The 27,108-nt window shown below is 50.9% G+C and overlaps 1 protein-coding gene across 2 annotated transcripts; it reads right to left on the reverse strand.

The window, feature by feature from the left end:
- Nucleotides 1-686: 686 nt before the first annotated feature.
- ILKAP (ILK associated serine/threonine phosphatase) lies at nucleotides 687-25,446 on the reverse strand. Of its 2 annotated transcripts, XM_010803878.3 has the most exons (12): nucleotides 25,307-25,446; nucleotides 18,207-18,272; nucleotides 17,687-17,743; nucleotides 14,678-14,797; nucleotides 13,293-13,419; nucleotides 12,139-12,245; nucleotides 11,705-11,798; nucleotides 11,332-11,419; nucleotides 9,890-10,011; nucleotides 3,263-3,382; nucleotides 1,719-1,800; nucleotides 687-944 (listed from the first exon to the last, which is right to left on the reverse strand). In XM_010803878.3, exons 1-12 carry the CDS (start codon nucleotides 25,359-25,361, stop codon nucleotides 804-806), a joined length of 1,179 nt encoding a protein of 392 aa, XP_010802180.1. In that variant the 5' UTR covers nucleotides 25,362-25,446; the 3' UTR covers nucleotides 687-803.
- Between the last annotated feature and the right edge of the window lie 1,662 nt (nucleotides 25,447-27,108).

Below are 27,108 nucleotides of genomic sequence, written 5' to 3' on the forward strand. Positions count from 1 at the left end.
GTGTCCTGCTCTCTGTGTGAAGAAGGGCGTGAAAAGAATTTTCGAGTTTGTTTTCCTGGGGAGGCTCATCACACGATTTTAGCATCTTGGACAGAAGTGTTGCTGTGAAGCCTGACTTAAGCCCAGCCCAGAGCCCAGTACGCGCGCCCCTGAGCCAGGAGGCCGGGCCTCAGGCCACACGGGGCCGCAGTGGGACTGCCCAGCCCTGGAGACGTGCGCGTTCCACACCTGGGCATCCAGCAGCAGTCTGGCATCACAGGACCGGAAATGAGCGGCACTCGGGTGTTTTGGAGGGCCCAGTGGGGCACTGCTCAGCTATCAGCCTGACCTCCTGGCTGAGCCTGGGCTCACGCCGCCTTAACACTTTGTCACCTTATTTTCGTCTGCAGAGCTGGAAGCAGCCAGCTCCTCCAGCAGCCCTGGGTTCTGGCGCTGGCCTGTTGAAGCCAGTCACCGCCTCACACTCCCCTCTGTGAAACGCCACTTCCCCAGCCAGTTATTGGGGGGCGGCAGCGCGGGAAAGGTGCCCTAAACTACAAAGTCCTGCGTGGTGAGCAGCTGACGGCCACGGCTACTGGCCAGTCCAAGAGGCCCGCAATGCTTTTCACAAGAAAGACCCGAAACACGTTCAAGAGCACATACCACCCCGGAAGGCCAAGGTGTGGCTCAAATGTAATAACTAGAAGTCTAGAAAAAACACCTTTATTTACAGCCATGAGCATCCCACAGGAGTACACGAAACACATAATGTGCACAACACAAAAAACGAACCTCGGAGTCAAGGCCGCGCCGCCGCGCCCGCCTCAGAGCCCTATCCGCACCACCATCACGGTGACGTTGTCCGCTGAGCCCCGCTGCACCGCCTTGTTGGCCAGCCTGTTGCAGGCGGCTTCGTAGCGGGCATCCACAGTGGGCTTCCCTTCCCGCCTTTGGATCTTCTCGTCCTACAGGGTGGGAAAGGGGTGCTGGTGAACAGGGACCCCGCGCCCCACCACTCCTGAGATGCCCCCCCACGAGGGACGACTGCTCCCAGTCCCCGTGGCGGGGGCATGGGAGAAACTGAGCGGTGAGTGCCCTGGATGGAGGTCCCACTCCCCTCTGGGGACATGGGAGGTAGGGGGCCTGGAACTGCACGGGGACACGGGGGGAAAGGGCCCGGGGCTGCACGGGGACACGGGGCGAAGGGGCCCGGGGCTGCACGGGGACACGGGGCGAAGGGGCCCGGGGCTGCACGGGGACACGGGGCGAAGGGGCCCGGGGCTGCACGGGGACACGGGGCGAAGGGGCCCGGGGCTGCACGGGGACACGGGGCGAAGGGGCCCGGGGCTGCACGGGGACACGGGGCGAAGGGGCCCGGGGCTGCACGGGGACACGGGGCGAAGGGGCCCGGGGCTGCACGGGGACACGGGGCGAAGGGGCCCGGGGCTGCACGGGGACACGGGGCGAAGGGGCCCGGGGCTGCACGGGGACACGGGGCGAAGGGGCCCGGGGCTGCACGGGGACACGGAGGGAAGGGGCCCGGGGCTGCACGGGGACACGGGGGGAAGGGGCCCGGGGCTGCACGGGGACAAGGCGGGAAGGGGCCCGGGGCTGCACGGGGACACGGGGGGAAGGGGCCCCGGGCTGCACAGGGACAAGGCGGGAAGGGGGCCCAGGACTTCTCTGAAGCCCAAGGGCAGCCGGAACAACAGGCACCCACTCCTTCTGAGAGTGCTCACCTCCAGGCAGGACAAGATGAAGTTCACGGCTTCTTCTGGGGTAAAGACCTTGAAGAGGCCATCACAGGCCAGCAAAATAAACCTACAACATGGAGAAAAACATAAATGGGTTTTAGCAGCAAACTTTACAAAATAGCCTGGCAATGGAGGTAAAATATATTTAGCCAACTAGTCAAAACCTAAACATTTTAAAACCAATTTAACGTCTACAAGATCAAGGTTAAAGCTACTTAAAAATATCTTGAGTGAGACGGTACACATCAGAGCTGAGACTGCACTGTTCACCTAAGCTACGGATGAACCCAATCCCAGCTTCTCAGACAAACTCCAGGAAGATCACCGAGGAGATCTATCAGGTGGTACGATAAATACACGGTAAGTGTCAGGCACCGCAGGCCTCAATCCGTTCCCCAAACTGGACGGATGCTTGGACTTCAGGAACGTCAAGTGCTCACTGCCTACGTGAAGGGAGGACAGCCACCCACTTTCACTGCTGGAGAAGAGGCCTCCGTCCCTTTCAAAGTCCCCCCAGACTTCCCAAGGGGAGTCTCTCTGACAGGGATGGAGAGGGTGGGACAGTTCCAGTTCTCCTGCTCGTCTCTTTCCCCGTTTTAACACCCGCATCCTGGTTTTCCTCCTCTGACTGGGCACTCACTCAGCGAGCATTTGCAGGTACGTGGTTTGTGCCTGGGGCCTGTGAGGGCCCGCCAGCCCCTTCCGCGGAGGTGAAAGACCCCGGAGGGGGGCTCTGCTCTGCTGCACAGCAGGGACAACACGGGGCCTGCTCTCATGTGGCAACAAGACTCTCCTGAGGCGTCAGCTGGGGAGCTGGAGGAGCGGGTGGAAACGTGCTCTGAGGCAGGCACGGAGGGTGTGGAAAGGCGCCCCCAGCAGCACTGGCCTCCCGGGCCCTCGCTGCCACCTCAGTGCCCACACCCTCGACGCATGCCCCTGGACCCCATGGGCCCCGTCCTTCTCCCGCCAGGCACAGGGCCTTATTCTCAAGTAGCTCAGAAACAGGTGGACAAGAGGTATCTTTCTTCAAACTACTTCAGCTCCGCTTAAAAACCTCCCACGATTCTCCCATTATGAGCTAAAACCCAGACTGCTCAGCAGAGAACCCAGACCTCTGCAACCTGCCCTCGAGTGCCTGCCACCGTTTCCTGACACACCCCCCCCGCCCCGTCCTGTGGCATCGGCTGGCCACACCTTCACCCCATCCCACTTCACCACCCTGGGCTCTGTTCCCTGCGGGAAAGCCCTGCTTTCTCCAACATGCATGTCTCCCTCCTGCCAAGGCCAAAGGCTCCCGGAGCACTGGCACTCCTAAGACACACGGGACTGGACACGCCTGTTCACGTGTGGTCAGACTGGACCCACGAGAGCAGAATGGGATTTTATTTATCCCTGCACCTGGAGGGCCCAGCATGATGCCTAAGACATGGCCGGCCGCCCACTCGCCACCCCAGGTTCAGTACGCGAACTGGAAGAAGTCAGCAGAGAAACAAGGGAGGCGGCCGCCCCGTGCCCCGCGCCAAGCCTACCTGTCGTTGGGGGTCAGCTGGCAGCGTCTGATGTCCGGCACCGAAGTGACCCCGCAGCGCTTGTACTGCCCGTCCCCGATGGAGCGGGACACCTCCAGCACACCCAGGACACGCCCGTCCCTGCAGCGGGGGGAGGCACATCAGACTCTACCTGAGGCCAGGCTCCCAGGGCCCAGACTCTGGCCTCAAAAGCAGAGGAGTGGGACAGGGTGAGACGCGACCTGTGGCATCCACGTCCCTCAGCTGCCAGTGACACACAGCACCGCACCACTGGGCGGAGCCTCCCTCTCCCGGGTCATTACCGGCCTGCTGCCCCGCACACGGGTGGCACCAGCGCCCCTCAACCTGGCTCGTGGCCGTGCCAGGCCTAGCCCCACTGGTCTGCCCAAAGCCCAGAGTCAAGCCTGACTGGGAGTGGACCTGGCTTTGTCTCTGTTTTGTTTTTACCTTAAAGCCACCATGGGCTTCCCTGATAGCTCAGTTGGTAAAGAATCCGCCTGCAATGCAGGAGACCCCAGTTTGATTTGAGAAGGGATAGGCTACCCACTCCAGTATTCCTGGGCTTCCCTGCTGGCTCAGCTGGTAAAGAATCCGCCTGCAATGTGGGAGACCTGGGTTCGATCCCTGGGTTGGAAAGATCTGGAGAAGGGAAAGGCTACCCACTCCAGTATTCCTGGGCTTCCCTGCTGGCTCAGCTGGTAAAAAAAATCCGCCTGCAATGTGGGAGACCTGGGTTCGATCCCTGGGTTGGGAAGATCTCCTGGAGAAGGGAAAGGCTACCCACTCCAGTATTCCTGGGCTTCCCTGCTGGCTCAGCTGGTAAAAAAAATCCGCCTGCAATGTGGGAGACCTGGGTTCGATCCCTGGGTTGGGAAGATCTCCTGGAGAAGGGAAAGGCTACCCACTCCAGTATTCCTGGGCTTCCCTGGTGGCTCAGCTGGTAAAAAATCCGCCTGCAATGTGGGAGACCTGGGTTCGATCCTTGGGTTGGGAAGATCCCCTGGAGAAGGGAAAGGCTACCCACTCCAGTATTCTGGCCTGGAGAATTCCATGGACTGTATAGTCCATGGGGTTGCAAGGAGTTGGACACAACTGAGTGACTTTCACTTTCTTTCACTTTCAAGCCACCAGGGTTACAAACAGCTGGGATAGAGGGATATTTTGCATTTCACTCTAATTAGATTTGGAAAATACCTGAAAGTGACTATCCTCTGATTCAGAAGCAAGTGTTCTTTACCTTGGGTATGAACATGCTTTAATGACTTAAATACAAACAGGAGAACTCTGGACAGAATTACACCTTTGCTCATTCTGCTTCCAGGAGAGGGAAAGGTGACTGCAGGGCCTAGGACAGCTGGTCCTGTCAGCAGGGAGAGCAGCCCCATGCCTGCCGCTCCCAAGGACAATCCTGGTGGCCGCTTGCTCTGCCACTCGGGCAGCTACAACGCCCTAACACCCAGGCTCTCAGGAGTGAGACCAGAGGAGACGACACACTTGACAAGGGGCGCCAGAGAGCTCAGCCAACCGCAGAGCTGTGCGCGGAGGTGCCGCATCACCACAGGCTCCCAACGGGGACGCGCCCTGGAAGCTGAGCCACCGGCGCAGGGGCCGGAACCACCCACCTGGGCCGGGGCCGCTCTCGGAGTCAGGATCCCGCCTGGCTCCCGGCCCTTCGCTGGCCCTCAGGGTCACCCTCCTGGTGGTCACAGACAAACCACCAGCAGCTAAGACTTGTGCTGGTATCTGTGAGCAGCTGAGCAATCTTCTCAGGTACGAACAGCAGAACAAAAGGCAAGAGGGAGCAAAGGGCGCCAGCGCTGAGCTGAGGGTGAAGAAGTGCATGGGGGACCCTCAGCCCTCAGCGTGCCAGAGGCGGCAGCTCGGAGCCCGCGGTCCAGAGTGCGTCTTTGGGACCAAGGGCCAGGGTACCCACGCGGCCTCCTCCCGTCACAGACCCAGCTTGTTTCAACAAGACTGTGCGCAGAGGCGGGGCCGAAGACCCAGGTACCACCAGGACAACAGAGTCCACTCACGCTTCGGAAGCCAACCCAGCGGGCTGCTGCTCTGCCTGCACTCAGCACAACAGGCTGCATGGGATGTGTGGTGCGGGCGCCAGCCAGCTGCAGAGGCCCGGGCCCACGCAGGCTGTGTGTCACAGGAGCACAGCCACACCACCTGCCCTCTGTGCCCAGCAAGCCCAGCAGGACTGCTCCCGGCAAGGGCTGCCCGGAACCAGCCACCTGGGTCATGGACTGCGCCGGCCCCAAGCCTCCTCGGCAGCCCCTCCACACACAGCCAGCTTCCCCCACGCAGCACAGGACTCTGGGTGCTCTGCGCCGGCCTCGCCCTGGCAATCCGCGAGAATCCACTCTTCCCCCACTGTGCTGGGCAGGGACTGGGTTTTGAAGTCCCAGCCCCTGAGCCAACCTGCCTTCCCTGGGGACCTGCCGCTCACAGGCCTGGCCTCCTGCCCTCCAGCATTTGTGGCTTGTGCTCCACGCAGCATCCTTCCTGCCTGCCTTCCGTCCACCCATCAGTCAGACAGCGGCTGTCCCGCTAGTGCCAAGTCTGTCACCAGTGTCCTGACCGCAGCGCCTTCTGCTGGTGTTTTGTTCCGGTTTCCCCTTCACAGCAGGGGAGGGGCACAGAGACCAACACCCTGGCTGCCAGGACAAGCTGAACCCTGCTCTGACTGCAGCTGCTCTGGCCCAGGGACACAGTGGTCTTGACGGGCTCGCAAAGCTGAGGCTGGGAGGTGGAAGCTCCATCTTCCTCTGACCATCCCAGGATGGCAGATGCCAAGGTCCGGAGTTATAGCAGGATGGGTACGACAGGGCAGGACTGCACCTATGATTCCAGAACTGTCTCCCTGTCATCAGAGACCGCACCAGACACGCAGCGCTCTAGACCCGAAGGCAGATGCTACAGGTGTAAGCTTCCCTTCCTCGTAAAATAAACACCACACCGTCCTCACCTTCTCCGGGAGTTCTCCTGAAGCAGCGTAACGCGCGCACACTCCACTGCCTTCAGTGTAACGAGGAGGGAAATGAACACACGGAAGACACGCTGGAAAGATTCAGGCCATGAGGGTGAAGAGAGCAAGACGTGAAAGCAAGCCTCTGCTTTGTATTTTAGACAGCTAACCAGGCAAACGTGGGTCTTACTCACTTTTAAAATCATGGTAAGAATTATAACATGTTTGTCATCTTCACTTTTACTTTGAAGCCAACGGCTGAGTGGCGTCAGGGACACTCACACTGTTGTGCAACCTTCACCTCCAAGCCTTCCCATCCCCCACCGGGACTCTGCGACCACTAACCTCCCCTCCCCGCCCCACCACCCCGTCCTGCCTTCTGTCCCGAGGAGGACGCTGGCCACTCGGGGACTCATATAAGTGGAATCACGCAGTGTTTGCTCTTCTGTGTCTGGCTTACTCCACTTAGCAAACTGTCCTCAAGGTTCGTCCATGTGACAGGGTTTCCTATCAAGGCTGCACAGTGCTTCCATTTTGCGGAGGGCCATGTTTTGTCTGTCTCTTCATCTAACGATGGACGCTTGGGTTGCTCCCACCTGTGGCCACCGTGGAAAATGCTGCTGTGCACGTGGGCACGTGCGTATCGGTTCAAATCCACTGCTTTGAATTCTGGGGCACACAGACCCAGGACTGGGCCTGCTGGCTCACACGGCAGGTCTATGTACTTTTATCTTTATTCTTTATTAAAGTACTGATTTACAATGTTATGGTGGGAGATCTATTTTTAATTTGTAAGGAATTGCCATGCCGTGTTCCACAATGGCTGTGCCATTTCACATTCCCGCCAACAGTGCACCAGGGCTCCTATCTCACCGTGTAAATGCTTCATAATAGAGGGTAAAAGAGCCCTGAAATTGAAAACAAAATGAAACTAATGATCATGATAACCAGAGTGTAACAAAACCACAGTGAAAATAACTACTCCATGTTTACATACAACACTCGGCACATCCTCAGTGAGACGCAGACTGAAGAGAACCACCAGGAACTCACGCCCAGTAACAGCGATGCTGCTGATGTTACAAGTGTGAAAAAGCTATTCTGGCAAATAAACATGCAATGTTATTAGGAACCAAGATCTTCAGGATAAAAGAAGACACTACAACTACTGAGTCCAAGAAGTTAAGAGAAAACCCTGTAGATGCTCCATCTGCATGAGAAGCGGCAGTCTAAACTCACAGGCTACAGAGAGCACACGTGTGTGTGTGTTTCCTGGTTCTGTCCTGGAACAGGTGTGAACTGATGACACTGCAGTTGACCCCAGCAGCCCCAGCACATGGAGCTGTTTTAAGACAAGCAGACGTGTGGAAGGTGCTCCCTCCCGCTGGCCACAGAGGGCACGTGAGCAGCAAGAACACCCTGCCTCTATGGCTACAGTCAGCGCCCTGGATACAGAAACCCATCTGCAGTGACTCCTGGAGCAAGGAAGGGGGACGGAAGCAGCAGAGAAGGGAAAGAAAAACCACGAGTTTCCACAGCTGTGGGTGCTCCCACTCTGCAAATGGTGATGGAAGAATTCAACACATACCTTGCTTTCAGGGAAAAACTGGTTCGCCCCCTGTTGATGAAGGAAAGCCTTTCCTAACAGGATGCCTGCTACCACGAGCAGAAGAAGCCAGTCGATGGTCCTCTTTGCTGGCCCTGTGAAGAAGCTGACTCGTGCAAGGTCGCCGAGGGCCACTAAAATCGTCAGCTGAGAGGCTGACGGCAACAGTCCCAAGGTGCCCAAGCAGGCCTCCCCAGACTGCCGGCAGGCCACACACGGAAGCACGCCTCCACCCTGGAGCCGTCTGCGGCCAACGGTGGCCAGCTCAGAGCCCGCATCTCCAGCGGTGATCGCGCTCGGCTACTGACGTGGGGGCAGTCAGAGGTGCCTGGCATCCCGTCAGTACACGTTTTCACGTTTACTGAAGACGTGTAACCTGAATCTAAAGCAGCCCATAGACCTAAATTCTGCTTTATAAGACGTAACATACAGGCACTGTAAACGGTGCTGGTGACCCTGTACAAGGGCTGACCGGGGCCGCGATCCAAGCCAGAGCAGGGATGACTCTTCACGGAAACACGCAAGTCCAGTGCTGGCCAGACCCTGGTTTCCAACACAGACACTCTGGGGACAACTGGGGAGATGAGGCCACACACGGAATGTTAAGTAACCTAATACAGACTAAGGAACGATTATTTTCTTAGATATTATGTCTGCAACTAACTTTTAAATAATTCAGCCACACACACACACATAAACAGACAAAGCAAATATGGCAAAACGTTAACTACTGAATCTAGGTAGTAGATATTTAAATGCTTACTATTTTAAAATTTTTTCTGCATGTTTGAAAATCTTAATGAAAGTGAGAGGGCATGGATGAAAAGAAAAAGCACGCCAGCCCCAGCCTCACGCAGGAGATGGGCCACGGCCCAGCCCTTGGCTCGGGAGCAAGTCACCCCTCCTGTCTCTGAGCACCCCCACTCTCTTCTTCAAGTTGAGGGGTGCACTGTAAGTCCACACAGTTCTTAATAAATGGGGACTGGGAAACGGGAAGTAAAGGCAATACAGCTGGTCTTACTTGCAGCCATAGGAATGTTAATGTCAAAATCTTTTCAAGTAGATCAGACAACAGCAGAATTTTAAAGTTATAAGAAAGGACAGAAAAGATGATGCTACTAACACCAACGCTGGGGTCACATTCTTGGGCATCAACTCCCACAAGCAGTCACGGAGGCTCAGTCAGTCACGGCACTGGCCAAGGTCAGAACCCAGGCTATAATTCCGTCTTTGCTCACGCAGACAGCCACAACCCAGACCAAAATCACCTTTTACTAACCCTGGAGTTTTTTAACCAACCCTAAGAATTCTGACTCCTCTCCAGAGACCTCCCTGCACCACTGGCCAGAAACGGCCTGGAGCGACAACAGAAACTGGCCAAGTCAACAACACAAGAGAAGCGACACCTCCAAGGATGAGCAACCACCGCCTCACACTGGCATCTCACTTCTTCCAACAGGCAACGGAATCTTAAACAGCTCAAACCTAAGATGAACCAGAAAACACCTCTGGTGATGTTCCTAATGCCGCGTCCTTAGCCCTGCTTAACTACCTGAGAGGTGGCAGATGACAAACTAGAGCTGGCACCGTCTCCAAAGACGTGAAGAGAGATGAAACGACCTCGGCAGGCCAAGCCAGGCTAGCGCGGCCCCTGGGCCTGAGAAGCTGCTCCCCAGAAGCCCAGAGCTCATGCTTAACCACTCTAGGTGTTCTCTCTGGAGAAACTGCCCAAAGTGTAGCTTATCCAGTTGTGACAAATAATAAATTTTAGGAAAGTTCCTAGGACCACAGAAAATGCTGGAAATGGTAAGCTTGAATTTGAGACAGGAATCCTCCTTTTGCAGATGGAGGGAAGCACGTTTCCTGCACACACATGGTTTACTCCCACTTGGACACACGTGAAACCCCACGACACGTGTTCACCAAGTTAGACCTCAGACAGTCTCCTCATGCTGAAGACTGCACAGGCAAAGGCCCCACCCGTGGAGGCCTCTCGGCTCGCTCCACAGTGGCCCCCTTCCCAGAGCCCCTGCCACCCTCTGGTTACCTGACATTCCCTCCGGCCTTCTGTATTCTCATTCGTTCTTCATACTGGGTTGGATTATGCTCCTTGCTGAGGCTTAAGGCCGCGTGTTTTTGACTCTCCTCATTGTAACGACAAAGGATTGCCTGGGAAGATGAGAGTACAACAGGTGTGAAACCGAACAAGCCCAGTGCCTAATGCTAACAGGGGAAGAGCAAGGTCAACAACTGACTTTCAGATTCAGCCTCCTGCTGACAAACTTGAGTTCAGAGGATCCAGCGTCAAAAGCCTCAAGTGGCAAAGTGGAGTCACACACACGCAAACACTAAGGGGGAGAAGCACCAGGCGACCACAGCCCCCTGCTCCTCTCACCAGGCCACTGTCTTCCCACCTGTGACGTGAAGGCAGGTCCCTTAAAGTACCGAGGCCCCTTCAGGCGCCACTGTTCCCCGAGTCTACACTGGCCCACTCGGTGGGCTGATCAAGTACACGTCCGAATGTTCCCGTCACCGTGATTACTGAGTGGTCACTTCCGGACAAACCTCTTGCTCTACAGAGGGGGAAGCCTGAGGCCCAGAGGACAAGCATCACGCCTGGAGTCACAGAACAGGGCCAGGACTGAAACTGGGTCTGACTCCAAAGTCTCTCTTTTTGGCTAATTCGTACACATGTTCTTGAAGTCCTCTGGTCTGAACGCCCATGTACAAGAGGCAGTCCCACCAGAGAGACCCACTGGAGGGTCACCCCAACACAGACCCCACTGGGGCAGGGCTTTCATCTGGGGCGCTCCCGGCTCCCAGTGCCCCGTATCCCAAGTCACCCTAAAAGCAACAGGGTGGGAAGGCCACTCTGTCCAGTGACTGCCGCACAAGCACGGAGGCTGGCTGGCGAGTGGGCGGCAGGGGGGAGACAGCAGGGACTGCAGAGGCCCTACGGAGCCCTCCCCCCAGGTCCAAGTCAGCCCCTACAGCTGGGACGTGACACAGGCCGTCATCAGAGGGAAGCAGCTGGGTTTTCTCCCTCAGCTCTGAGTCCTGGGCTCAGCGGACATTCATCCCATCACCGAGCACTCTTCTAGTCACAGCTTTTGAATTATTTTGGAATTACATAATTTGGAGAGGCAGGGGTTAATACTTTTCATTCATTACTATCTGAGGTCAAAGAAATGAAGACAAATATTTGTTTAAATATAAGTAGTTTTACTTGAGGGCCAATTAAATTCCAACTCGCAGCTCTGTACCTGTGTACAGACAGGGTGTAAGTCTTCCCAGAACAAACAGCCTCCAGTTTAGCAGCCACTCCTTGAACCAGAGCTTCTAACTCTGCAACAGAGCCCCTTGCAGCACCCGCCAAGAATGAAGGCTGCAACCCCACCATCGTGGCCGTAACCTCATTCGACAGTGCTGCCTACGGTTGGCCCCCTCGGATGCGCCGCGGTCTCAGTGGGCGGCGCCACAGCCACATACCCGACTGTCCCCCAGGTTGGCGATGTAAAGAGTGTTGTCTACGGCCAGCACACACGTGGCAGTGGACCCATCTTTCCAGGCAGGTTTCCTGGCAGGGGAGACACATCAGAGACACAGTCACCACCAACATGCCAGCTCTGAGACTGAATTTCCAGAGCTGAAAGGGAAGTGTCATACTTTTAGAATGGATGGTTTCTTTGATACGTGTGTTTTTTTTTTTAATTCAGATTTCATTAAGCTGTAAGCGCTTACTTGGTGCTAGGAGTTTTTCAGATAACAAGCGTTCGCATTACACAGTATCGGAAGGCCTGAAATGCGTTTAGGAAAACCACACACACCCTCCGCTCACAGGTCTTCACGTGGTCACACTTACTGGCTTGAGGCTTGCTTAAGGAACTCTTCATCAGTATGCTTGAAGGTGTCCAGAAGGCACCTTTTCACCGTTTTCTCTACGCTGATTCCATCTCCTGTTGCAGCAGCCAGGAAAGAAAGCGAAGTCTTAAGGAGGGAGACGGCCCTCCGGCCACCGCTGCTCTGTTACGGCCGAGAACCAGCTGTGCTTCCTCCACTGTAAGTGGGGGCCTGAGTATCCTCCCAAGTGCAGAGACAAGAGGCGCCATCACCCAGAGACACAGCAAGCTCCACGGTGGGCCCGCCGCACAGCCCCTGCTCCCCTCCGCACGGCCTCCTCTAAACCAGGCTCTTACGGCCATCAAGGACTCTTCACTAAAGCCAGTGACGTCTCACTTATCAGCACAAAGAGCCAACCCCAAGGTGAACATGAACCGATTGAGCTCTGAGCCTCACCTTTAGGAAATTTCCTGATTAAGTTCTGATGCAAATTCTGTGCGGCGAATTTTGAGGCTCGAATTCCTCCATGTCCATCAAAAACAGCAAAGTATGAAACCCGGGTGCTGGAATAATGAATTGAGAGTCAGCAAGATCCTCAGGCAAAGATTACTCCTCTCCATTAAAGCTTTTAACCCGAACAGCAAGCAGTAACAGTACCTAAGACAATGCTGAAGTAACATCCATGACATTTTAAAATTAAAAACTCACCCTTGCTTCAAAAATCAAGACCTGTTAACTCTGATTTTTCACTAATATTCAGAACGCTTTTCTATTTAGAGCAGATTCAGTTTTCTACTTACAGCAGATTTAGTTTTAAACACTAATACACAGATAAACACAGACAAAGTACCGACCGTCAAAAACATCTGTGAGAGAACAGGGAGTTTCGGAGCTGCTGCTCAAACCCTGACTGACACCAAACCCTTAAAGCCCGCCCCACCCCCGTTCCTAGTCCCCTTTCAGGGTTGCCGGAAACTCACACACACAGATAAACAGCATTAAAAACTGTTTCAAGAAGCAAAGAACAAATATGCTTGTGAGAAATGACATTTACTCTGCAGAGCTGCTCTTGTCCTCAAACATTTCTAGAATCCCTTCTCAATGTGGGACATCATGAGCCATGAAACAATAAACTTATTTTGCTGAGCATGCTCTTGAGGCCCATCCATGTTGGTGCAAATGGCAAATTTTGTTTTTTAATGGCTGCTTGATATTCTATGTGTACATATATTTCAATATATAACATCATACATAATGTGATATATGTGTATATATACCTCTCACACGTGGTTTATAACTCAGAATCTTACAGTGTGGCAGCTACTAGGTATGGCTTGGTGTCCCCCAATTAAATCTGTTCCTAAAAAATATGCCTGCTGGGGCTTCTCCAAAGCCCCTTTCCTGGCTCTAAAAGCAACTCTAAGCACACTCCTGCTCTTGGTGACAAGGGCTTTTCCTCCATACCTTTCCCTTCACCTTCATTTTATGCAACTGCAGGAAAAATTCCACAGTCTGCCTTCTGCTGTTTTGGGTTCCTCTGGGCCCTCACTACCACACCAGCATCAGAACAGACTCCCACGCCACGCGGGCTGCCGGGGCAGGACACTCACACGAGAGCGGACGGGGGCTGGCACTCCGCGGTGATGTCGTTCAGGATGACGTGGGCATCCTGCATCTCTTCCCGCTCGCCCTTCCGCTCAGCCACGTAGCCTTTCAGGCTGAAGATCACCGAAGAGGCTACGGGAAAGAGAACAAAAAGCCAATACAAAACTGCGCCCTTCTCTCCAGACGCCCTAGTCCCAGAGCAAGCGAGAGGGACCTGCAGCTGTTCTACCCAGCAGTGTCCGAGAGCTGCCCTGCCAGGCATCTCCCAGGTGGCAAGTCTGCTACAGAAAGCAGAGCACTGCTGAACGGGGCGGTCTCTGCAAGGCTGAGCAGCAGAGAGGAGACAGCAGGCGACGGCAAGTCGGTGCAGAGAGGCTCTTCCAAAGAGAGCACTTGCTCAAAGCACCAGAGTAAGGAGCGCGCTGCCGCCCCACAGAAGTGAGGCTGGGACCGCGGCAAGGAGCTCCTTGCAAATCTTGTCTGTCAGTAACTTCATGAGGACAGAAAAATCTCTAGTTTAGAGAAATGCAAGTAAGCAGTTTACCCCAAGGGCCCTGTTAGATACACTGGAATACATGTTTCCACGCTTGAGGCTGGAAGACTGAACAAACAGAAAGATCAGCTGCTTTTACTTTAACTGAAGAAGGAAAAGGAAAAAGGAGTCCACTGGAGGTGTAGAAATTTCTCTTTAAGGGCTGGTTTGAGCTCATTTTCTGACACAGAGAGCCACGTCAGTGACAGATGCCCTTCCTGAAGGGCACCCGCTGGCAGGCACAGCGCTCTGCAGGCTCCAGGCAGTGACAAGCCACGCTGAAGCCTGCATCTTCACGTCCTCCGCGGGGCCTCCAGCCTCCGCCGGAGGTCACTGACGGCACGCGACAAAGCGGCCTGGCGGGCACAGTCAGTAAAACCCACAGCTTTCTCTCCAGCTGACACTCCTCACTCATTCCTCATGCACTGTGACACGTTACAAAGCTGACGACGAATTTCAATCGCTCTTTCCAGCCTCAGGTCGTCTCTTGGAGCGCTGCCTGCGAGCTCGTCACAGAATTCCAAGTGCTAATAGACAGGCGGAGGCCAAGGACATGTAGTCAGAGAGAGACGGGGGCCCACACGCTAAGCAAGGCCGAGTAAACCTGTCTCTAACCCCTGAAGGACCAAGGCAGGCTTCCTACCTGACCGAAGGTGAGTAAGAGATGGAGCACATGGAGAGCAAAGGGTGAGGAAGCAGCGTGAACTCGGAAATCCGTGTACAAACAGGGAACCCTATCCACTTCTTAAACACAGACTCAGAAAGGAAGTGTTATCATTGGAAAGCTAAGCTGGTTTTTGCTCTGGGTTGTCTTACAATATGAAGTCTAATACATTTGTTTTCAAACTGTCTGAAAACCTTTACAAACTTTCTTTTCCACAAGCTCTTCACTCCCATTCTTCTCTTCATCAGAGGCTTTTCTCTTTGCTCCTTTCCCTTCATTCTTTACCTCCTCGGATAACGAAGTGTCAAGAGAACCTGGAAATATAAAGTAAAAACCAGACAGAAACACAGCTATAGACTGTTAAAAGTCCCGAGCAGACCTGGCTCCCTCCCAGCCCTCGGAGATGAAAGGACATTCGAGAGAGGCCTGGCAGAGAGGGATGCTCAGTGGTCATAGCCATGACTCTGAGGGGTGGTGCAGTACCCTGGGTGCCCACAGTGGGAGACCACAAATTAAAATCCAGGCCCTGCTCAGATGGCCTCGAGAGGTTATGTGAGAGGCTTCTCAGTGGTAAAAACACATATTCATACTTTGGGGCTATGTCACACACATGGTATTTTATATCCACAAGCCCTTACGTATACATTTTCCAAAACCTGCAAAGTAAAACATCCTGAACCAGCCCCAAAACACTAACAAAGGCTTAAACTGAGACCAATATCAGGCTATAAGAACCGTGTGTATCCTGAAAGGCAGAACAGGACTGCTAAAGCCACTCCCACTTGCAAAGGGATGGATGTCTATTCAAAGTTAAGAGCTAGGGGCACCTGCAGTGAGTATGCACTGTGGAGCAAGTCTAGTTTTAAGTCTCAGTTCTGCCATTTGCAAGGGGCGTGCCCTTAAGGCAAGTTACTTAACCTGCAGGCCTCAGCTTCTTCATCCAGGACAGGGAGAAAACTGTCCTCTCAGAAGGCTGTTTAAAACTGATGGGGAAAACGTATGTAAAGCTTTCATCACAGTCCCTGGTCCATCAAGTGTCCAATGAATGGCCCTACGTATTCTCTGCATGTAGGCATAAAAGCATACAACCATTTACTATTCATTCAACTACTCTTTGACAGACCTTTCTGAGTACTGAGGGGGAAAAGGAAACATTCTTGCCCTCAAGAATAATCAGTTACTTGCAAAGGACAGATTTCTGCAACAGTGTAACACACACATCCTACCCCACATGGTAAGGAAAGTTAACTGGGACAACTCATGGATCTCTCAATGGTCTCTCCATTAGCCTCCTGCCACTTACTGTTTGTGTTCCAGTTTTCCAAATGTGTATGAAAAAAAATCTTCCTTTCTTTTAAGTTGGAAAACAGAAACTGTTTAAACTGTTATTGCCTTCCAAGTCAATCACACTGTAATCGGAGAATGCGGTCTACATATGGTACTGACTCTGTGCTAGGGCTTCATGGCCTAGAGCGCAGTCCGCTTTTGTAAACGGCTCCTGCCTGCTTGAGAAGAAGAGTATGCCTTCTCAGGAAACCCTAAATATTGGATACAAGATTGGATTTTACATCCAAAAAAAAACACAAACCCTGTTAATAATGCTGTTGGAAGTCCTCTAAGTTACTATTAGTTTATCGCCTTCTGCCCTGAGGATAACTAAGACATAACTACCCTGACCCCGCCTTTAAATCTGTTAGGAGCCCCAGCTACACACGTTTAACTTTCACTATAACTGAGAGTACTGTCTTTATTAGGAAGGTTTAAGGGTAAATTGGATGAGAATGTTGTGATTTTTTCGTATGGACACATAGCCTGAAAATCTGAGAATTCTTGTGAAAGATGACTGTGATACTTTTTCTAAATACAGAAATGTGTGTGCGCTAAGTCACTTCAGTCGTGTCTGACTCTGCAATTCTAGGGACGGTAGCCCGCCAGGCTCCTCTGTCCATGGGATTCTCCAGGCAAGAATACTGGAGTGGGTTGCTGTGCTCCCCTCCAGGGGATCTTCCCGACCCAGGGATCGAACCTACATCTCTTACATCTCCTGCACTGGCAGGTGGGTTCTTTACCACTAGTGCCACCTGGGAAGTCCAAATATAGGAACAATACGAATTTAATCCATACTTGGTTAGACTAATTCCAATGACTTAGCAGTAATTAATTAATAATACAGAAAAATATACTTGAAAAAGCAGCGTGTTCTATCTGACAACGTAAGGAAGGTCTTTTCACACTGGAAGATACTCACATATGAAAGGACAGCCTGCATCCGCCCTGCCCCCCCTGCGCCCTGCCCCATCCCCTCTGGGGGAGCTCCATGTGAGAAGTCCTCAGTGGAATAACAGACTCATCATGTATGACAACCTACAGGAGTCTGCTCTGTTTCCCCCTTCTGTCCCACTGGGACGTAAAAGGAAAAGGTAAACATCTAGAGAAACAAGCAGAGCCCCGGTTAATAGGCTTGACAAAAATGGAATCAACAAAAAGAATGCTGAGAACACACATAAAAGCTCTGACTGGAAACTGACTGACTAAGGTCTTAAACTTCAAGAATTCAAACTCCTGCACGCCGCCTGCACCAGTCGGTAAAGCAGTGCCACTCCAACTGCAGTTAAGGATCAGCATTCTTTTTATTTTGTAAGTGGCATAAAACAGAAGACTAATTTATCAGGGACACTGAAAATATTTTTTCAGTGTGAAAAGCGGAAAGTACTTCACATATTCAGATACTTTTCTGCTGGATACATCTGGATCTGTCAGGAACATAACAAGGCAAAACTACAATGACAGACTCAGGTTTTTTTTTTTAAAGAACATTAATAACAAAGGTCAAAGTAAATGACTGAATTCTCATAATTCTAAGGAGTAGAAAATAATCACCAAAAAGGGATGTAGTATTTATGTATATTTTTGCTTCCCAACTGAGGGTATCTACTGAGTTTAGTTTGATTGTTTATTCGTTTTGGCAGGAACCTCGTTCGCCAGCCAGGGATCAAACCTGGACCCCAGCAATGAAGGCAATGAGTCCTAACCACTGGGCCGCCAGGGCATTCCCGGTATCTGTTAGTTTTAATAAACCTTACGTAGTATTACGATTCGTCATCCTAAGCTTTTTACAGCTATAAATAAGCACACTTTATGTAAGAGCAGAACATCATATATTATTTCCATCGGCACATTGGACTAGTTTCCCTACCACTTACCTGAATCGCCACTGCTGGCTGGCGGGAGATCGTCAAAAAGCAAAGGTCCCCCAGAGCCTGAAACACAGCAAAACACTGAGTGAGCCCCCAAAGCCAGAGTGGGGCTCACGTTTCAGAATCCATCCCACCAGGATGCCTACACAGGCCACTGACATAGACTCAGAGCCCTCGTGTCCATCCAGTGGCAACGCATGCCGTGCACACAGCGTCCCGAGCCTACTGTTGAGTCTCATCATCTCAAAGGAGACGGAAGACCTGCCTCAGAGTCCAGTCTTATTTCACTAGTAAAACAGACACTCAGATGAACCAGAGAACACCGCTCAACATCTTCTCGCAGCTCCTCAGGGCTAGCAACTAGTGGATTTTTCTGCCTTACCTGATGCCATGGATTCAAAACTTAAGACAGTCCAACACCTAAAACATCTGTGTGTTGAAAATGGGGGAAAGGGAAAAAGATTGAGACAACTACAATCCCAGGATGACACGTTGACACACACCTGGGAGAGCCTGGAGACTGTACCTGAGTCAGTACTGCTGGCCGGAGGGAGACGGTCAAAGGGCAGAGATGCTTTCTGAGCTTCTTTCCCTAGAACACGGAACACCTGCTTAGAAAGCACGTGGACACTGGCCAGGTGGGGCTCGAATCTTCTGAGATAAGTCAGCTAGTAAATTCAAATCTTCTCCTCTCTACTGGACAGAGTAACTGTTTCCCAAAATACTTTCTCAACAGTCATTTAATATGGACATTTTTTCCAACAGTTACAGTCAATATACAAGCAATGAAGGACAATCCAACAGGAATTTTAAGGGCTACTGAGTGGTTTGAGGAAAACAAGTATTTTTCTTGCTAATTTCAGTACTGAAAGGAACACATTTTAAAAAACCTTTCTTTAAGAGTGAATCCTGAGAAGAAAAAACTGATTCTAGAGCAAAACAATAATTCTATCTGGGTACCTCGATAAAAGGACTCTTCAAAGATCTACCGATCTTAAAAAATCCTATTTCAATAACATTCTGAACTAATTACCAAGTAGAATTTTAAACACATAAGCAGAGAGATGGTGAGAGGCCCGAATCTGTCTTAACCTGGTATCTCCAGCACAGAGCCCAATTCAATAAATATCTATGAAGAAAATGAGGAATTTTAGATACTCCAAGATAAACTCAGGAAAAAGCTAAGAAATCTTTCTATTTAAAAACCTAAAGATTTACCTAACAAAAGTACTTGTCTTAATGTTTTATACTCAATTATCCCTTTCCACATAAAATTTAATCATTATTCCTTCTCCAGCTTTCCTCAAAATTTCTACTGAAGTTATGAAATATACGAACCAGCCCACAGGAATGTGGGGGAAACAACGGGCTAAAGACGAAGGCGTGGATGTCCACGTCCTCTGAGACTGAACACACTGATCTTGTTCCTCAGAGCTCAAGTGCAGAAATGCACCCATTTAAAAACCAACTCAACATGTGTGCCCCGAAAGTTTCATCCATATTGTCTTTCTGCCTAGAAACGAGCTGGGTATCAACTCTACTTTTTCAAAAACTAAAAATTTTAAGTAAAATTTAAACTCCAAGGAAAGAAATTTCTTCAGGAGTCTTTAGGTCAGAAGTACATTAAATGCCTGATAAATTCCTAATTTAACAAAAAGTAACTCTTTTGCTTTATACCTGTAACACAAATAGGAAATGGCTATTTCATTAAATTACCATTTTCTCCCTTAGGATTATCATAAAGACATTAAGTAATTACAAGTAGTTTCACTTTTCTCACAAGTGACATACTCTATGGGAAGTATTCCAAAAACAGCATTAGAACATTAAAGGGCATTTAGAACAACCACTTACTCACTGTACTATTCCTCCTACAAGAATCACTAATATTTCAGCAGGCCACTTCCAAGAGGAACTCAAACCGTACTAGTCTAAGCATCAACATATCTATCATATTCTAACAGACTCCAAACTGAACAGGATGACCCAGAACAGTAGCACTATATTCAGTGGGGTCAGAGCACCAGGCATCTTGGGACAGAGGGACATTGCAGGGAGGAGCCGACCTGAAGAGCAACCAACCCTTCCACTTATGCGGGGCCACATTTTAATTTCTGAATTAAACTACCTCTATATCAGGTCTTTCCAAATCCAGTGTCCAATGGGGCGCGCGGGGGGGCGGGGAGTCCTCTTTTACCCAGGTAATACATTTTTGGTCCTGGCAAGCATTCCTCATAAGAGAGTTTCCAGCTCAGCACTAGCCCGGCCGCTCTCCTTTGTTGAATCAGTTAAGAGAGTGCCTCAAACCTACTACCAGCCCCAAAGAACAGCCTCTCTTTCCCTGCTGAACAGAGTGAACCTCAACTGCTCTCTGTCACTCTAGAATATTCTGAGTGGTACTGCAATTAAACACAGTGAGATCAGCTCAGAGTTTTGTTGGCCACAACTGAGAATGGCTTATGCAAATGATAATAAGCATTCACTGCCTGCCAGGAACTACTCTAATGCTCTACATATTTTCATGGATTGAATTCTTACAATAACCTAATGAAGTGGGTACTATTATTATGGTTACTTACTGATGAGGAAACTGATGCACCTGCTTAAGTAACTGTCCAAGAGACGAGCCAGTGAGAAGCGGAGGTTGAAATGCAGGCAGCCTGCTTTCCCAGCACATGCTCTTGGGGAGGTGTTACATACTGCCTCCTCGCTGTTACTGGAACTTCACAAGGATCATTTAACCTTTATACAACCCCCCAAAGATAATCCTAAGGCTCTATAAGATCTCTGGAGTACCTTTTTGCATCATCATAAGGATCAAAGTTAGAAGAGTTTGTATCTTTAAAAACAATCTGTACATCACAGATGCTATAAAGGGAACTTCTGGTTAGCCAGAATCTTACATTCTGTGTTGGATAAATAGTAATTCAAAGTATCTGGGGCTGCAATCATTGGACCATGTGTGACCTTGACCTTAACTTTAGAAGTAGTCCCTGAGTTCTAAATACAAGAACTCTCATAAAGAAAGAAACAAGACAGAAAACAGGTTTTCCATGACAGTTAATCTCATCTAGATTTTTTTTTTAAGTTATTTACATTCTGAAGCTAAGTCTACTGAAAGTTACATATCATGCTGACAAAAATATTCAGGCTGATCATATTCAGGTTAGCAAAAAGTTGCTACTTATAGCAACAGAAAGCTTAAATATTTTGCCTAAATTGCTTTTTGTACCTGAATTTCCTTTTTAACTATAAATGCGATACAGTTGACCTGTGGATACAAAGGGCCACCCGTGGATACAGAGGGCCAGCTGTACCACACCATTTTATATAAGTGACTTAAGCCTCCTCAGATCTTGGGATCTGAAGAGGGCTTCAGACTCGATACCCTGCAGAGAGTGACGGACAACTGTGTATGTTTACCAAATACCACGGATGTATTAGAAAAAGGCCCACTTCCCCGCCTATCCCACCAGAATAACACCTTGGTGTATACCTTCCATTTCCCTTTATGCTCATGTATTGAATTGTAGATGTTCATTTTTAAAAGGTAGAAGTACACTATACTATATACAATGATGCTGCTGCTAGGTCACTTTAGTGCTGTCCAGCTCTTTGCGACCCCATGGACTGTAGCCCGCCAGGCTCCTCTGTCCATGGGATTCTCCAGGCAAGAATACTGGAGTGGGGTGCCATTTCCTGCTCCAGGGGATCATGTCAACCCAGGGATCGAACCTGTGTTTCCTGCGGCTCCTGCACTGCAGGCAGATTCTTTACCATGAGCCACTGCCACCACTATATACGATACTCTACATATATCATTGTTCATGCACACTGGGTCTCAGGATTCTTTCCAGCAGTCGCCCACTATCCTACAATATACAGGAAGCACTGCCACTCGCTTGTCCAGGTCCTTTACTGATGGGCATGTGGGGTGATTCTGGTTTATTACATGACAAATAATGCCATAATGACAACCCAAGACTTATAACCTCATTTTATCTGCCAGACTGCTGGTCAGAAAGAAAACAAATTTGACAAATGCCGAAATGTGTTCCCAAAAAAGTTGTGGTAACTTTCACTCTCAACATACTTTATGAAAATGTCCATTTCTCTAAATCTCATTATCATCATCCCAATTTCTAAATGTGACGAGTGAGAACCACAGTACACCAGTGACCTGCTGTCCTTCCCAGTGACTGAGGAAGCTGCGCACCAGTTCCCAGCGATGGGTCGCCTGCGTTTCTTCTGTAAACTGTCAGGATACATCCTTTGACCATTTTTCTAATGGGTCACCTCTTTTTCCTGTTACTTTGTCTGAGCTTTTCCCTTACGAGGGGTAGTAACCTTTAGTAACGGTACCGCAACTATTTTCTCTCAATTTGGCTTTTGCCTTTGTGCTACTTTGGCTCCAAAAACTTTTTTATTTTTACATAGCTAAATCCATTTTAATTTTTTATGACTTGAGTTTTTTCTTACTAACCCTGAGGTTTTACCATTAGTTCAAGTTTTTTCTAATACCTTAGCCTTTATTTTATATTTAGCTCAACAAATTCATAAAAAGAAATATTTAAAAAAAAAAAAGAAATATTTTGAGGATGCCTTGCAAAGCAAGTATTTATTTAGTCATCAACAGCAGACCATCAGTTTTAAAGCGTACTGGTGTAGTGAAAGAACCACCCTATAAAACTGAAACCAGATTACTACACAGATGACTTTAAACCAAGACACCTTTAACTTGTTCAGACTACCAAATACAAGCTGTCAATCTTCAAAGACATCAATCAGCACTTTAATGACTATGATACTGCAGAGTCTGACATGACTTAGAGACTGAACAACAAGCAAAGAAATTCCATTTCCATCTGATATGAATAAATACACGTCGTCTTTAAATAAGTATGTATACTATACATTAGAAACTTGATTGTACTCAGCAAGCAAAATCTGTTAAGGGTTGGGATGAAAACCCTTAATTCAGCACAAAATGTGAAAACATTTACTGTATTCTTTTCATATTTTTCTTCAGATCACAAAAAGTAAGAGGCTTGGTATAGGAACATGAGATGTGATGTTCAAAGCAAAAATCAAAACACTAAATAAAACACACTGGACATGATCAGAGGAGTGGACACTTCTTCCCTTTGGACACTTGGCATTTTCACAGAATCCATTTAAGAGTGCATTTCCCCCTCTTTGGAACAGCTGTGAAAGTTAGCTCACAGAGTAACATCTACAAAGCACCAGCACCTATCAGTACTGGGCACAGAGCCTCTGCTCCCCCTACACACAGTACTCTCTCTAACCCGTGGGTAACAGTAGGAGGCAACACTAATTTTTCAGATGCAGGAACAGCCACAGAAGACACTAAGAGCAGAATTTGGATTTGAAACCAGTCTGAGTACATGCCCCAAACAACTCTTCTAGGGTCTGTGAAAATGACTAGGTCTTTTATCGTTCCTGCGTTAGCTCAGAAATCTGTGACACCTGCACATCCTTTGAGGGCTATGACGGTGGCAATCCATCCTCCTCGCTCCATCTACTTTAAGAAGCCAACTTAACTTTCCTCTCATTCACTCTAGATTCAATGTTATCAACAATTTTTCAGAAACAAAAAGTATGACATTTGAGTTAAATTCTCAAAAATCCAAGTACTTTTACAAAACCGTGAAATCAGTTTCTGTTCTTGTTCAAATGAGTTTCTTTTTAACCTGTTAAGTTTAATCTTACTGGTTTTCACGAAATGCCTGTCAAGATAACTTTGAGTTCTGATTTTGTACTCACTTTAGTACTTATCCCTGTCAGTGTTCTGTCATCAACAAATTCAGAAAGCATGCCTTCTTTGCTTTTAAAGCTATTACAGAAAACACACTCGGTCAAGGAGAACCTGCGGCAGTGCCAGCACCCTCCTCACAGGCAGGAGGCAGGTCGTGATCCACTCTTGAGGGAACCCGGGTTTAAATAGCACACAGCACCTCTGCCACCCTGTCGTCTCAGCCAGGGTTGGATATGTCCTTCCAGGGACCAACTTAAAGACTCGTCAAGTTTTGTATCATTCAGGGGTCCGTTCCGCCTGAGTGGACCCAAATTAATTTCGGGTAGAAAGTGATGGCGATTAAAGAAAATGACAGGCTTACAGGCGCATCTGCAAACGCAAACTCTGCCCCAAATATATTCAGACAGAAGCTATCCTTCACCAACAGAGTCAAAAAGACTGCATACACAAGCCAGCGTTTTCACCCACAACGAGAACAATCTAGAAAAGAAATCTAGGGAACAATCTACAAAATGAGATGTTCTGCCGAGAAAACTAGCAGCGCCGTTCTTGTGACTGACGGCCTCCTAAGACTGGCCTGGCGTCCACACGTCACATGCCAGAACCCAGGCCCTACGGGGCAGAACCACCCCTTCTTGGGAGCCTTCTTCATGGATCCGAGTCTCAAGTCGCAACTCCTCCACGTTGGATGCGCAGGCAAACCCGAGAGCCAAACGTTCCCCAAAGAGCAAGCACACTGTTCCCTCGCCTAGAATCTCTGCAAATTACACGTCTATCCATCTTTGGAGGCCCGAGTCCAGCACCACCTCCCACCCAACTTCTCCGTTCACGGACCACAAACATCCCTTTTCCGGGACATTCAGCATTTCCCAGTCATTAACTTTGTCCCTTTTCGATGTCAACCACTCGCATTCAGAATTCGGCTTCTCTGAAAGCAAGCAAACGCTGGGTGTCAGTCACCTTCGTATGCCCCTAGGACAACAGCAGTTGCCGAACCAGGGTCTCCAGACCCCCTCCCGGGCTGTCCAACAAAATCCGCTGCGGATTTCGTAACACAGAGGCCGGGCCCCACCTTCCGGGCTTGCAAGCTGAGTGGGGCTGAGCTGGGCCTGGAATCTGAAAAGTGTTCTTAAGTTTTTCACGTTTTCTGCCACCGAGTTAGACTGGGGCGGGGGTGTGGCGGGGGGGGGTCCTAAAGCACAGCATCCAGCTGAATGTCTTGCACCTGAAAACGTGAATAAGTCTTGCCAAATTCAGCCTGGGCGCCGCTGTAACCCGCCGGACAGAGGACCAGGCGTGGTGGTCCCCGCACGGCTACCCCGTGGAGCTCCGATCCCCGGCCTCCGGGACGCGCACGGCGGCCGAGGTCAGGGGGCAGCCGGGGTGGGGAGCGGACCGGGCGAATGGTCTTCCCTTTGGGGAGAGGGGACTTCCCGGGGCCCAGAGGGAACAACAACAACAAAAAACTACTCCGAGTCATGACACAAGATCGGAGGCTGCAGAGAGAACGAATCCTCTCTTCTGGGCCTCAGAATCACGAGCAACCGAGCCGGGGACCATCTCAGTCGCCGGGGTACACACGGAACACAAAGCGAGGAAAACGCTGAACCGGGAGCGCGCCCGGGACTACCAGCTCCCCAGGCGGCCGGTCCGGACGCAGGCCGGCGGCGCGGGGCTCCCGTGAGGGAAAGCGGCCGCGCACAAAGGGCGCCGGGCCGCGCGCGGCCTTTCCTCCTGCGCAGCGAACATGGCGGAGGCCCGGCTCCCCGCGCCGGTGCAGGCCGCGCTCGCCCTCCCGCGCGCCCGCCCGCCCTCCTTGGCCCTCACCAGCCCGGCGGCCGCCCGCTTACCAGCAGCCGGCCGCGGCGAGCGCTCGGGCTCCGGCAGGTCCCCGAACAGGTCCATGACGGAGGCTGGGCGGCGGCTGCGGCACACGCGCAGCCCGCGACCGGCGGCGGGCTCCACACCCTGCGGCGGCGGGGGCAGCGGCGGCGGCAGCGGCGGCGGCCCGGGAGCCGTCAATCACCCGAGGGCGGGCCCGGAACGCCACCAATCGGCGCACGGCGTGGCCCTGCAGCCCCAGAGACCTGCGCGCGGGCGGGGCTGTGCGGGGGCGGGGCGACGGCGCGCAAGCGCACTGGGTCTAGCTTCCGCCGCGAGAGGGAGCTGGTAACCCGGTTGGCTTGCTGACGTGAGGCTGATAGCGCCATGTTCCCCGCGCACGCCTGTCCTGGCCTCCTCCAGTTTTCTCTGGGCATACGCGTTGGATTCCGAGAAGGCCCCTTCCAGAGAGACAAGTCTGCGCTCAAGGGCAGCTGTAGTGAGCCCTGGTGACCCAGAAGACTTTATGGGGTTTTCACGTCGGTTCCGTCCTGCCATCCCTGGCCAATTTGAGGTTGAGAAGCAGAATCCTGCTGGAGCGAGCCCTTGAGATGCAGGGTGGAGAGGAGGCATCTCTGGACTTGTCTGCTCCCATCCGGACACGTGGGGAAGAGGGTAAAACGAGCGTCCATGGCAGTGACATCGGGGAGCTGGCCTGGCACTCACAGCTGGCCTCGGTGTTCTACTGAATATGCAGAGTTCCATGAAACGTTAGACATCAGGCTCTGATGTTAGATCCACGGCAAAAACGAGGCCCCTCCATACTTGTCTGAACACAGACAGAAGAACATTGTTCAAGCCACGAAAATGACCAAACTTCCTTCTGTCTCGGCCAATCAGAGTGACTGCTCATTCTTTACCAGTTACAGGTTTAACTTTTCTCTAGTCTTGTCTTTGTGATGCAATCTGTGAAGACATCTGGTCAAGGAATTGCTTCCTTTTCCTGACATCCCATCCAGAGTGGACTGGCTTCCTTAAACGTTTCCCCCACATCAACTAACACAACTGAAATGTTGTAAATATCAGTAGTTGCTCTGCAGTCGCCCAGTTGTGTCCCACTGCGACCCCATGGACTGCAGCACACCAGCCTCCCTGTCCCTCACCATATCCTGGGGTCTGCCCAAGTTCACGTTCCTTGCATTGGTGATGCCCTCCAGCCATCACATCCTGTGACGCCCTCTTCTCCTCCTGCCCTCAATCTTTGCCAGCATCAGGGTCTTTTCCAATGAGTTGGCTTTTCACATCAGATGACCAAAATACTGGAGCTTCAGCAGCAGTCCTTCCAGTGAATATTCAGGGTTGACCTCCCTTAAGATTGACTGTTTTGATCTTGCTGTCCAGGGGTTTTTCAGGAGTCTTATCCAGCACCACAGTTCAAAGGCATCAATTCTTTGGCATTTTGCCTTTACGGTCCAGAGATATATCTACATCCCTTTACTTCGGTTTCCAGTGGTGATGGTCTCCCTCGCTGGGATGAAGCACAAACTCAGCTCCGTGGACTACAGATTACTGATTTCTGGTGATCTCTGGCTAAGGACATTGTTGGCCCAGCAAGCCTTCATGCTGCACATCTACACTACTGTCTGAAACCCTCAGGCTCTTTCCTCTCCCTTTGGCAGATGAACTGCCTCCTCCCTGCAGGCGCGCTCTAAAGGAATAACAAAGCCCCATTTCTTCACCTCTCTTCCACTTTCGGCCCACCCCAACCTTGCTTCTCTTTGTCACTTCTCCTGCTCAGCTCATCAGTGAATTCCCACTGTGATGCTAAAGG

The sequence above is a fragment of the Bos taurus genome, chromosome 3 (genome assembly GCF_002263795.3).
Source record: "Bos taurus isolate L1 Dominette 01449 registration number 42190680 breed Hereford chromosome 3, ARS-UCD2.0, whole genome shotgun sequence".
In the NCBI taxonomy this organism is placed as follows: domain Eukaryota; kingdom Metazoa; phylum Chordata; class Mammalia; order Artiodactyla; family Bovidae; genus Bos; species Bos taurus.